At 42.8% G+C, this 11,459-nt stretch overlaps 2 protein-coding genes across 2 annotated transcripts in view; one reads left to right on the top strand and one right to left on the bottom strand.

Moving 5' to 3' along the window:
* The window catches only part of prg4a (proteoglycan 4a), a gene marked incomplete at its 3' end in the record, with an annotated part of 6,053 nt that extends 4,251 nt beyond the window's left edge, over positions 1–1,802 (top strand). The window contains exons 7-11 of the mRNA XM_037682004.1: positions 272–358; positions 519–658; positions 930–1,089; positions 1,289–1,387; positions 1,717–1,802. Of these exons, the coding sequence (XP_037537932.1) occupies positions 272–358; positions 519–658; positions 930–1,089; positions 1,289–1,387; positions 1,717–1,802 (572 nt within the window). The remainder of the gene's footprint in view (positions 1–271; positions 359–518; positions 659–929; positions 1,090–1,288; positions 1,388–1,716) is intronic.
* A 2,587-nt stretch (positions 1,803–4,389) lies between these two features.
* The window catches only part of LOC119414395 (nucleoprotein TPR), a gene marked incomplete at its 5' end in the record, with an annotated part of 8,069 nt that continues 999 nt past the window's right edge, over positions 4,390–11,459 (bottom strand). The window contains 3 exon segments of the mRNA XM_037681488.1: positions 4,390–4,705; positions 4,905–5,006; positions 10,432–10,529. Coding sequence (XP_037537416.1) covers positions 4,650–4,705; positions 4,905–5,006; positions 10,432–10,529 — 256 coding nt within the window.

Genomic DNA, 11,459 nt, shown 5'->3' with positions numbered 1-11,459 from the left:
AGCCACAGAACCATCCTGATATCCCACGCTTCACGTTTGTTTTTGTTTGTTTCTATAGTATGAACTCATCAAACACACACAGATCTACCTCACCCCCCCCCCCCAGGTGTCGGAGGTCCTACAGGTTCCAGACCCAGCACCTTGATGAATATAGCACCACCTTTGGCCCTCTCTGTTGTGGAGGGAGGATTAGTGTCAGGTGAGGTGTGGTCCTGTAGATCTGTCTGGGTTTGATGAGTTCATACTAAGTTAACTCCGTGTGTTGGTGCAGAACTCCTTGCTGACGTCGACCTGTGCAGCGATGCCCCCATCAATGGACTGACGGCTCTCAGCAACAGAACCATCCTGATATTTAAAGGTTCACGTTTGTTTTTGTTTTTTTCTATAATTTATGTGAAGCTTAGACTCTGTGCTCTGCTTCTTCAGGTCTGTTAAAGCAAAATAGGATTTGGGGACATGTCTTTCCTAACACTTTGTTCACCATACACAAGCTTAAAGTGTGTTTCTGTGTATTACAGGTGAGTTATTCTGGTCAGTTGACCCCATCAGTCACTTAGTTGGTCCTCCACAGAACATCACACAGACTCTTGGCGTCCCCTCACCCATTGATACCATCTTCACACGACTCGGCTGCAATGGATACACCTACATTATAAAGGTACATCTGTTTACTACAACTCTATCTCATGATGCAACTTCTAAAGGGATCAGATCTAAAATATAGGGAACATCGAAACATTTAGTGTTAAAACGGTCTGAAATGCAACATATAAGATCGTTTAGTTTTCTGTCTGAAGTCTTCGTAACGGAGTGCACTAAATGTGTAATCAAAGGTGCTGCATTATAAAGATGATGAGAGCACAGTGAAACATTATGCACATTACATTTCAGAAACCTTAACTCATGATGATCACCTTTCTCTGTTCCAGGGGGACCAGTACTGGCGTCTGGATAGGAACATGGTGATGGAGCCTGGATACCCGAAACCTCTGTCCTACGAGTTTCCAGGTGTGACAGGAAGCATCAGAGCTGTGCTGGCTGTGCCGGCCACCAGGACCAGACCAGAGACGGTGTTCTTCTTTAAGAAGGGTGAGCAGGACGGACACAGACATCAGCACACAGCTGTCAGACTCTCAGCGTTTTGTCCAAAATTTGTTGAGCGTTTCCTAGAACTGCTTCTCATCACCTCAGATAAAAAGTGACAAAAAACTGACCTATAATTAAACATGCTGTGAGTTTTTAAGTTTACTGACAGGACTAAGAGTAACGCCTCCTGTTGTCTCTCTAGGAGACATAATGCAGAGGTTCATCTTCCCACCAGGCAGCGCTCCGTCCTGCACAGAGAATCCAAGAAGTCCCCCGAAGAGACACTTAGCTGGTCAGGCAGGTTAGTAGACGAAACATATTCCCATAATGTGGAGGTATCTGCTGAAAAACAAATTGAGAGGTACTGGTCAATGAGGGTGTCACAGGTGAGGTGGATCAGGAATCTGACTTTGTCCTTTTCCTCATGGTCATTGATCAAATGTTTCACTTCCCTTTAAAACATCAGGTTAAATAAAAAAACAGAAAATAAAAAGAACAGAAATGTTATGGTTTACTTTTGTCTCTTAACTATTTGCTATAGTGTTATTATTACTGAACAAAAACTGTTTTAAGCATGTCACTTTAAGAGAAACTGCAAGTCCTGTCCATTTGTTTTTGTTTCTCATGTAGAAGCTCTGAGTGGAGAAATCAATATCAGAGTTTCTCTTCAAGGCTTCCCCACCCCGATCACCTCTGCTCTGTCCATGGCCAGTCCTCAGAGCGTCCACCACTTTGTCTTCTCTGGACGTAAGTACACCTGGTTATTCTCAGGAAGGCGTCATCAGACTGCAAACTGCAGTCTTTTCAGATGAGTCACAGTATTTATATCATTTTATCAGTTATATTTATTTCACTGCTACCACTTTTACTGAACTGCTTCCATTAGCCCATTGCTGCTAAAGACCGCTGTGTCCCGTCCAGTGAGCCAACAACAGCTGCGTGGTCAAAAACAAAGCATGGAGCTACGAGAGCAACTATTTAACAGACCACTCAAAAAGACTGATGCTCTTCTGTAATTTGTGGAGTTTATGCTAATAAATATTGCATTTGCCAGCACTTTGTTGGCATAAACCTTGTAAAATATTTTAACGTCAATTTAGTTTGTCGAACCTCGGCACGTGGTCTTTTTGTACCTACAGTGGGGAGAACAAGTATTTGATACACTGTTGATTTTTCAGGTTTTCCCACTTGCAAAGCTTGTAGATGACTGTAATTTTTATCATAGGTACTCTTCAACTGTGAGTGATGGAATCTAAAACAAAAATCCAGAAAAATACAATGTATGATTTTTAAATAATTAATTTCCATTTTATTGTTTGAAATAAGTATTTGATACACCAGTAAAATGAAACTTAATATTTGGTACAGAAACCTTTGTTTGCAATTACAGAGATCAGACGTTTCCTGTAGTTCTTGACCAGGTTTGCACACACTGCAGCAGGGATTTTGGCCCACTCCTCCACACAGATCTCCTCCAGAGCCTTCAAGTTTCGGGGCTGTCGCTGGGCCACACGGACTTTAAGCTCCCTTCAAAGATTTTCTATGGGATTCAGGTCTGGAGACTGGCTAGGCCACTCCAGGACCTTAAGATGTTTCCTACGGAGCCACTCTTTATTTGCCCTGGCTGTGTTTTGGGTCGTTATCATGCTGGAAGACCCAGCAACGACCCACCTTCAGTGCTCTTACTGAGGGAAGGAGGTTGTTGGCCAAAATCTCACGATACATGGCCCCATCCATCCTTCCCACAATATGGTGCAGTCATTCTGTCCCCTTTGCAGAAAAGCATCCCCAAAGAATGATGTTTCCACCGCCATGCTTCACGGTTGGGATGGTGTTCTTGGGGTTGTACTCATCATTCTTCTTCCTCCAAACATGACGAGTGGAGTTTAAACCAAAAAGTTCTATTTTTGTCTTATCAGACCACATGACCTTATCCCATTCCTCCTCTGGATCATTCAGATGGTCATTTGCAAACTTCAGACGGGCTTTGACATGCGTTGGCTTGAGGAAGGGCACCTTGCGTGCACTGCAGGATTTTAATCCTTGATGGCGTAGAGTGTTACTGATTGTTTTCTTTGAGACTGTGGTCCCAGCTCTATTCAGGTCATTGACCAGGTCCTGCCGTGTAGTTCTGGGCTCATTCCTCACCTTCCTCAAGATCAATGATGCTCCACGAGGTGAGATCTTGCATGGCGCCCCAGACCGAGGGAGATTTTCCGTTATTTTGTATTTCTTCCATTTTCTAATAATTGCACCAACTGTTGTTGCCTTCTCACCAAGCTGCTTGCCTATTGTCCTGTAGCCCATCCCAGCCTTGTGCAGGTCTACAATTTTATCCCTGATGTCCTTACACAGCTCTCTGGTCTTGGGCATTGTGGAGATGCTGGAGTCTGATTGATTGAGTGTGTGGACAGGTGTCTTTTATACAGGTCACGAGTCCAAACAGGTGCAGTTAATACAGGTAATGGGTGGAGAACAGGAGGGCTTCTTAAAGAAGAACTAACATGTCTGTGAGAGCCAAAATTCTTACTGGTTGATAGATGATCAAATACTTATTTCACACAATAAAATGGAAATTAATTATTTAAAAATCATACATTGTATTTTTCTGGATTTTTGTTTTAGATTCCATCACTCACAGTTGAAGAGTACCTATGATAAAAATTACAGTCATCTACAAGCTTTGCAAGTGGGAAAACCTGAAAAATCAACAGTCTATCAAATACTTGTTCTCCCCACTAATTATTGTCCTAACATTCAGTTTTTCTACAGCTCTTTTCTTCAGAGTGGAGATTTCCGGCGACCTGCCAGCCCTGGTCAACCCCGACCCCCTCACATCCCTGCACGTCCTGAGCCCCGTTGTTTTGGGGAGCAACTCGGATGACATGGTGGGACAGAGGCCTAATGCTCTCCACCCTCCAAACTCCATCAGATTCTGGCTGCGCTGTCCTTAGAAACACCTCCAACAGAAGACCACAGCTCTGCTGTCGTGTTCTGCTGCAGCACACACAAATATTTGCTTTGGAATGTTTTTGCTCAACAGAAAAGCTTAAGTAACTCGATGTTACTCCTCAAACATTAAAATATGAGTTGTTTAAAGATTTTTGTTCCTCAAATAAAAAACTCTGAGAATACATGAAAGGAAAAAAGTACAGTATAAATATTAAGTAGGTTTTTCTTTTGGTAGTGATTTTACATATTTTAATGACTTGAGTGTAACTGTATCAAGTGATGTACGATAAATAAGATGTATCCTTTTTACCGTTACAAAATGTCTTAATACTATTATTAATAAAACACCACAAGACATTGCTGCTATTTCTTGTCCTGCTTTATTATTAAAAACCCTTTTAATATCAGCCAAACACAGCAACACAAACAAAAATATGAACATTAAAACTAAAATGATAAAACCTAAAATTCAGTCTCACCAAGAGTCTGAACTCACAAATAAGAAAGTGATCAGAACATTCTCGTATTGACTTGAAATTAACTAAAGATTCCTTGAGTTTGTGATCGTTGTGTTTTTGTCCTCATTGATGAAATGACAGATGACATCATCATTAGGCGATACCTCCTCTGCCCATGGCTCCTCCTCTTCCTCCTCGTGGAAAAGTTCCTACAATAAAGTGAGAAACAAGCAAAGAGTTTAGAATCCACCATTCTGCTCTTCAGTTTTGTTATTACTTGTGTTCATGCTATGGGCTGCTTCATCACTGCCCTCTGAGGGAAGGGACTTGTTCTCTACACTTATCAGTGATTGATCATGAAGATGAAAACTGACTCTGTGTGAGGAAAGCCCAGTGTTTGGTTCTTACCTCTGCGGCTGAATAGCCTCCCTCCTCTGGCTCCTCTGCCCGACAGGCTGCTCATCAGAGGCTGACTGGTCACCGTGCGGCGCAGAGTCACACCGCTGGTGTCTGTTAACAAAAAAAAGTCAGAAAGTAAAGAAAACCTTCAGCTGTACACATGAACAGTCCTTTTCAGATCTCCCCATAATAAAGACGCCTTCATTAAGCTGCAGGTGTCCATCTTTGAAGCATTATTTATTCTGTTCACATCATGGGCTCAGTGACAGCAGTTTTGAGGATAAGAGCAGCATTGTAACCATCACTGTACACCCAGTGGTGCATGCTCAGAGCAAACAGGCAACATATAACAGCTCATTAACATTATGCATCATACATCATAACATTCTGCCTCTCCACACTTATTTCAAGTTCAATGACAGTTTTTACAGACAGAAGCACGGCTGTGCCATGGGATCTCCAGTGTCACCCATTGTTGCCAATCTCTACATGGAGGAAGTGGAACAGAGAGCCCTACACTCCTATGAGGGAACTAAGCCAAGCCATTGGTTCCGTTATGTGGATGACACCTGGGTCAAAATCCAAGCTAAGGAAATAGAAGCGTTCACCAGACACATTAACTCGGTCGATAACAACATCAAGTTCACCAGAGAGGATGCAAACGACAACAAGCTGCCTTTTTTGGACTGTTTGGTTCAGATGGAGAGAGAGGACAGCCTCAACATTGAAGTGTACAGGAAACCAACCCACACAGACCAGTATCTTCTGTTTGACTCCCACCATCCACTGGAACACAAACTCTCTGTCATCAGAACTTTACAACATCGGGCCGAATGCGTCCCCACAAAGACAGAAGGGAAGGAAAAGGAACTGAAACACGTTCAAGAAGCTCTTCAAACATGTGAATATCCGAACTGGGCTTTTGTCAAGTCAGCGAGGAAATCTACAAAACACACCAATAAACAGAAAAAGGAGAACAACAGACGTAAAAACATTGTCATCCCTTATGTTGCTGGAGTATCAGAGAAATTCAGAAGGATCTTCAACAAACACAAGATCCCAGTACATTTCAAACCCAGCAGGACTCTCAGACAGAGGCTGGTCCACCCTAAAGACAAGACACCCATACACAAACAGAATGGTGTAGTGTATGCGGTCCAGGGCAGCGAGGACTGTCCAGACCTCTACATTGGAGAAACTAAACAGCCTCTTCACAGACGCATGACTCAACACAGGAGAAAGAACCATTAAAAGAACCGATTGCGCCGACCTACCGAACCAAACAGCCCCCCCCCCCCCCCCAACACCAATCCACCTGTCGGCACGCTAATTAGCTGCGCGCAATACTAGCTAGCTAAAAAGCTAAAAACAAAACGTGCAGCTCAGCTGTGTCTCTTAGTTCCACAGTCCATGGACCAAGAACAGAGTCAGGTGATGAAAGACAGAGCATCAGAGAAATGAATGGTTCCTGTGAGGAAGCTGAAACACCACGAGCTTCAGGGGCAGCTGAATTCAATTTAATTCAGTTCAAAGTTTATTTATATATTACATTTAAAAACAACCGCAGCTGACCAAAGTGCTTCACAAGAATTATAACATTGTAGATAAAAATATGACAAAAGAAATAAAATTGAGTTTAATAAAAATAAAAGTGTAATAAAATTTACAGTAAAATACAAATAAATTAATAGTACTAATAAAAACCAAGACAACTATTGCATTTTTTTTTCTTCTTTCGGCTGCTCCCTGCATTAGGGGTCGCCACAGAGAACTAAGTTGCACAAAGACTTGGCTGTTATTTATTATTTTTTACACCAGATGTTCTTCCTGACGCAACCACAGACACTGAGCTTCCACAGCCCTCTATGTGGAGCAAAGAGCTGCTGTCTAGAACACCCGGAGGAGCAGATGGTGGGAGTTAAGGGCCTTGCTTAGAGTGCCCAGAGTGGGACGAATGAGGGTGGGGGCAGGTGTGGGTGCTTTACCTACCCCACCCACATTTTTGATGTTGTCGGTACCGGGGCTTGAACCGGCGATCTTCCGATCACAGGTCCACCTTCTCTAACCTCTGCGCCACCACTCCCCCAAGAAAACTATGATTATTAGCTGTAATTTCCCAAGCTGAAGACACCTTGTCCCAAGTTCTGGACGTTATAGCTCATTTAAAGGCAACATGTTTTGTTTTATGTAACATTTATGCTCAACAGATCTTAAAATTCATTTTATTTTATTTAGTTATTTTGGGAAACTTCACTTGCATTTTAGTTTTTGTGGTGGATTTATTGATCTATATGTTGTGCAGACTTATTCAATCTAAATAATAGAAGGGTCATTTTTATTTTTATACTTTGAGACTGAATACTTTACTAAATAAAGTAATTTCAGTAAAATTAACCCTTTTTTAAATATAAGATTGCAAAACAACATGTTAAGTTAATTTTGTCAAATGAATAACTATGATTTCTGTTTTCTTTTTTTTTGTTGTTATATCACAAAATTTATTGTTATCGTCAGAATGCTCTGAAATATAAGCCAGGAACACTGCCTTTAGGTCTGGAAACTCTAGAGGAGCTGAGTAGAAGAAGGAAAGAGCTGGTTGCTGGTATTAAGAAGACCAAGGCCACATATGCACAGAGGATCGAGGGTCAATTCACCTCACAATACCCTGGGAGCATGTGGAGGGACATTAAGTGCAAAACAGATTATAAAGGAAGGAGAGACCAATGCCCCAAAAGACCCATCTCTGCCTGATGCCCTCAACAAGTTCTATGCACGCTTTGAAGACCCGAACAGACCACCTAGCACCAGACTCACCTCACCAATGGACGAAGAGCATCTTAGTGTGACCTCAGCCGAAGTAAAGCCCCCAGTATACTCCCACGTACGTCCATACGCAGAGGTACGCACGTACGTACGTGGAGGTACGAGCGTACCCCCCAGGGCATGTCCGTGCAAAGCTCAATTTTTACAACCGAATACGCAGTGTCGCACAATAAACTGCCCGGCGACGGACTGTTTTGTATGCGACACCAATGTATTAAATTCCCCTTCTTCATCCCTGATCTGGCCTTTTCTTTTGTTTTTTTCCAAGAGGCAGTGATCTCTTCCTCCTCCGTTGATGCCATGACTGAAATGGTGAGAAATGAAGGAATTTATCACGAGCGAATTAAACTTTGGTCCAGCGTGGCTGCGGGAGGGTCTGGAGATTTCCTGGTGTGCTGGTCTGATGTGTGGGCTGCAGAGCCAGTGCTCCCCGTTTTTTTATTATTATTTTTTTAGATCTTTTTATTAACAACATATAAACACAGAACACCGCTGTGGCTGAGGCTGCCAGCGCTTGTTTCTTTTTCTTTTTCCCGACCTGTCAATCTGTCCAGTAGGCGTGTCAGCAAATGACCAATCAGCGACCTCAATTTGTCCCAAAGGTAAACGCCCCTCGTCTGTGAAGCTGCTCTGCAGCTGCTCAGGGTATACGCTTGAGTACGAAGTCTGAACCCTCTGCGTACAGTACACGCGTACGTACGCGTGAACGGACATACGCGGGAGTATACTGAGGGCTTTAGAAGGACCTTCAGGAGGATTAATCCGCACAAGGCAACCGGCCCAGAAAGAATGTGCCCATCAGCTCTGTGAGGTGCTGGCAGACGTTTTTAACTTCTCACTTACCCTGGCAACAGTTCTCACCTGCCTGAAGACTGCCACCATCATCCCAGTCCCAAAAAGCTCTACAGTGACTGGTCTGAATGACTATCGGCCAGTGGCCCTCACCCCGATAGTCGCTAAATGCTTCGAAAGACTGGTCATGACCCACATCAAAACAACCATCAACGAGGACCCTCATCATTATGTATACCATGAGAACCAATCAACAGAAGACGCCATCTCCTCTGTGGTCCACACTGCGCTCAACCACCTGGAGCAGAAGGACTCCTACGTCCGTCTGCTCTTTGTGGACTTCACATCTGCCTTCAACACCATGATCCCCCAAACCCCGACGGACAAACTACTCACACTAGGACTAAGCCCCTCCATTTGCAACTGAGTACTAAACTTCTGAACAAACAGACCACAGTCAGTGAGTGTTAGTCAATAAAAATAACTTCTCCTTTTGGATCCAATAGAACTTTATTCCACCATGCTCATCTCTGCCAGACTCACAGACACCACAGAAGAAGAGTGTAAAACACCTTAACATGCGCTATTGGCATGGCAGTGCCCCCTAGCGGATTGGCATGTAAACTAAACAAAACAAAGGAGTAACAGTGAGGATCCACAACTTCTCCTTCTCCACCATAACCCTCAGCACTGGCTCTCCTCAGGGATGTGTGTTGAGCCCCTTACTGTTTACTCTGCTCACGTATGATTGTGCAGCTACCCATCCAGGCTGTCACATTGTAAAGTTTGCAGATGATACAGCGGTGGTGGGATGCATCACAAACAATGATAAGACCAGCTACAGGCAAGAGGTGGAACACCTGAAGAGCTGGTGCAAAGAGAATAACCTTCACATCAATGTGAAGAAGATAAAGGAGATGATTGTGGACTTCAGAAGGAACAAATATACCTACATCATCCTGAACATAAGAGGATCAGCAGTGGAAGTGGTCTACAATTACAAGTACTTCGGTGTACACCTGAATGACAACCTCAGATGGGGTAACAACTAATAACACTTCCAGCCTGATCAAGAAAGCTCATCAGAGACTAATTCCTCAGGTGGCTGAGACGAGCTGGTCTGGGAAGCTCAGTTCTCACCTCCTTCTACACTTGTGATGGCTGTGGAGAGCATCCTGTGCTCCAGCATCAGCGTGTGGCATGAAGGCTGCACAGCTGCAGAAAGAAAAGCTTTGCAGAGAGTGGTGAAGGCTGCACAGAAGATGTTGGAGTCAGTCTCCCCACCATCACAGACATCTACACCTCTAGATGCAGGAAGAGGGTCACCTGCATCATGAAGGACCCCACTCATCCAGCACACACACTTTTTGCTCTGCTCCTCTCAGGAAGGAGGTTAAGGAGCATTAAGTGTAGAACCACTAGACTGAGGAACAGCTTCTACCCGGAGGCTGTTAGACTCATGAATCTCTAACTAGAATAATCACTGTGAAAAACCATATCATGTTGCTGCTGATCTGTTTCATGTTGCTGCTGATCTGTTTCATGTTGATGTGTTCATGCGTGCACATCTGCTCACAGACTCATGCTCATGTTCGTGCTGCTGTTCGACGTAATGTTTACATGCCATTAGTGCTTAGTGTATATTTAGTTGATGTTTTTCTTAGTTCATATCTTAGATGTTATTACTGTTTTTCTTATACATTTTATTGTTGGATGTAACTGGGACCCTGTGTACATAATCTCGCTCCACCACATGTACCACATGTGGTGCGAATGACAATAAAGAATCTCTGACTCTGAAATATCACAATATTATATTTGAGCCATATCGCCCACCCCTACACTAATGTTTGTCATGTAAATTAAATGAATCTACAGGATTTAAGATGGAAGTCCTGCTTTTAGGAACAGAGTACAGTACCAGGGTCTTGGCTGGTAGATGGAAGGGCAGCATCATCACTCTGCTGCACAGCTGGCTCCATGTCTGTCTGGCTCTCCAAAGAAGATTCAACACCTGAGCTGGAAACAAACACGCGATGGATCAGACATCATATTAGGAGGCAGCTCAAAAAGAGAACAAACTATTTATTTACCCTCAAAAAAACATGTTTCCAAAAAGGATTTTTAAGAGCAACAATATTGAAGATAAAAACACCAATAATGTATTAGCTGAGACTTCCCTTTAAGGAGGTGGCATTGTGGGTTATGTGGTCTTAAAGCTGTTCGGGAAGACAGACTCATCTTTTCTGTATAGGTGTTATCTAAATGTAGTTTGCTGTGTTCGGTGTCTCAGAAATAAAAATAAAATCCTGCTTGATGCAAAATTACAGCCTTTTTCTTTTCCTCACATATAATTCAGACTCACGACTACAGCTAGAGTTTTTGGAAATACTGTACTACAATCTCTGCCATGATTAGGAAACTGGAACAATACTGTTCATTTTACAGAAAGCAACAGTATTTAAATTGTGTAGTGCAGATTATGCCACACATTAACAACCAACAGTGCAGTTCTAGTGGCAGGTCTTCTGTCAAAGACTTGGTGCAGCAGGTGCAGCTCTTTGTGGCTGCTGGCACAGGATCGATGTTTAATTTTCTGATGAAAACTAAACTCTTCAATTCAAATCCCACAGAGCAACTTCCCGATTTGTTTTATAGCCATAAGAAAACTCCAGTGATACACTTTGAGCATTATCCAGAATGAATCGTGGATCAAAACCAAATGTTACATCAGAAACCGTGGTGGAAACACTAATTTCCCCATTTGCCTTTAACAGAGGATTAAGTTGTTAAATTTAAGTAAATGAGACAGCAATAAATAAATAAAAAACAATTTGGATGTCTCTTTATTTTGTAAAAAAGTTAAATCTGGTCCTCTGGACATTAAAAAACAAAAACAAAACAAAGCAAATCAACAAAAAAAATGTAGAAACGTTTCGTCTCTCATCC

This window comes from Nematolebias whitei, chromosome 9 (genome assembly GCF_014905685.2).
Source record: "Nematolebias whitei isolate Nwh7 chromosome 9, NemWhi1, whole genome shotgun sequence".
NCBI classification, from domain to species: Eukaryota; Metazoa; Chordata; class Actinopteri; order Cyprinodontiformes; family Rivulidae; genus Nematolebias; species Nematolebias whitei.
This window is presented reverse-complemented; position numbering and strand designations above follow the sequence as displayed.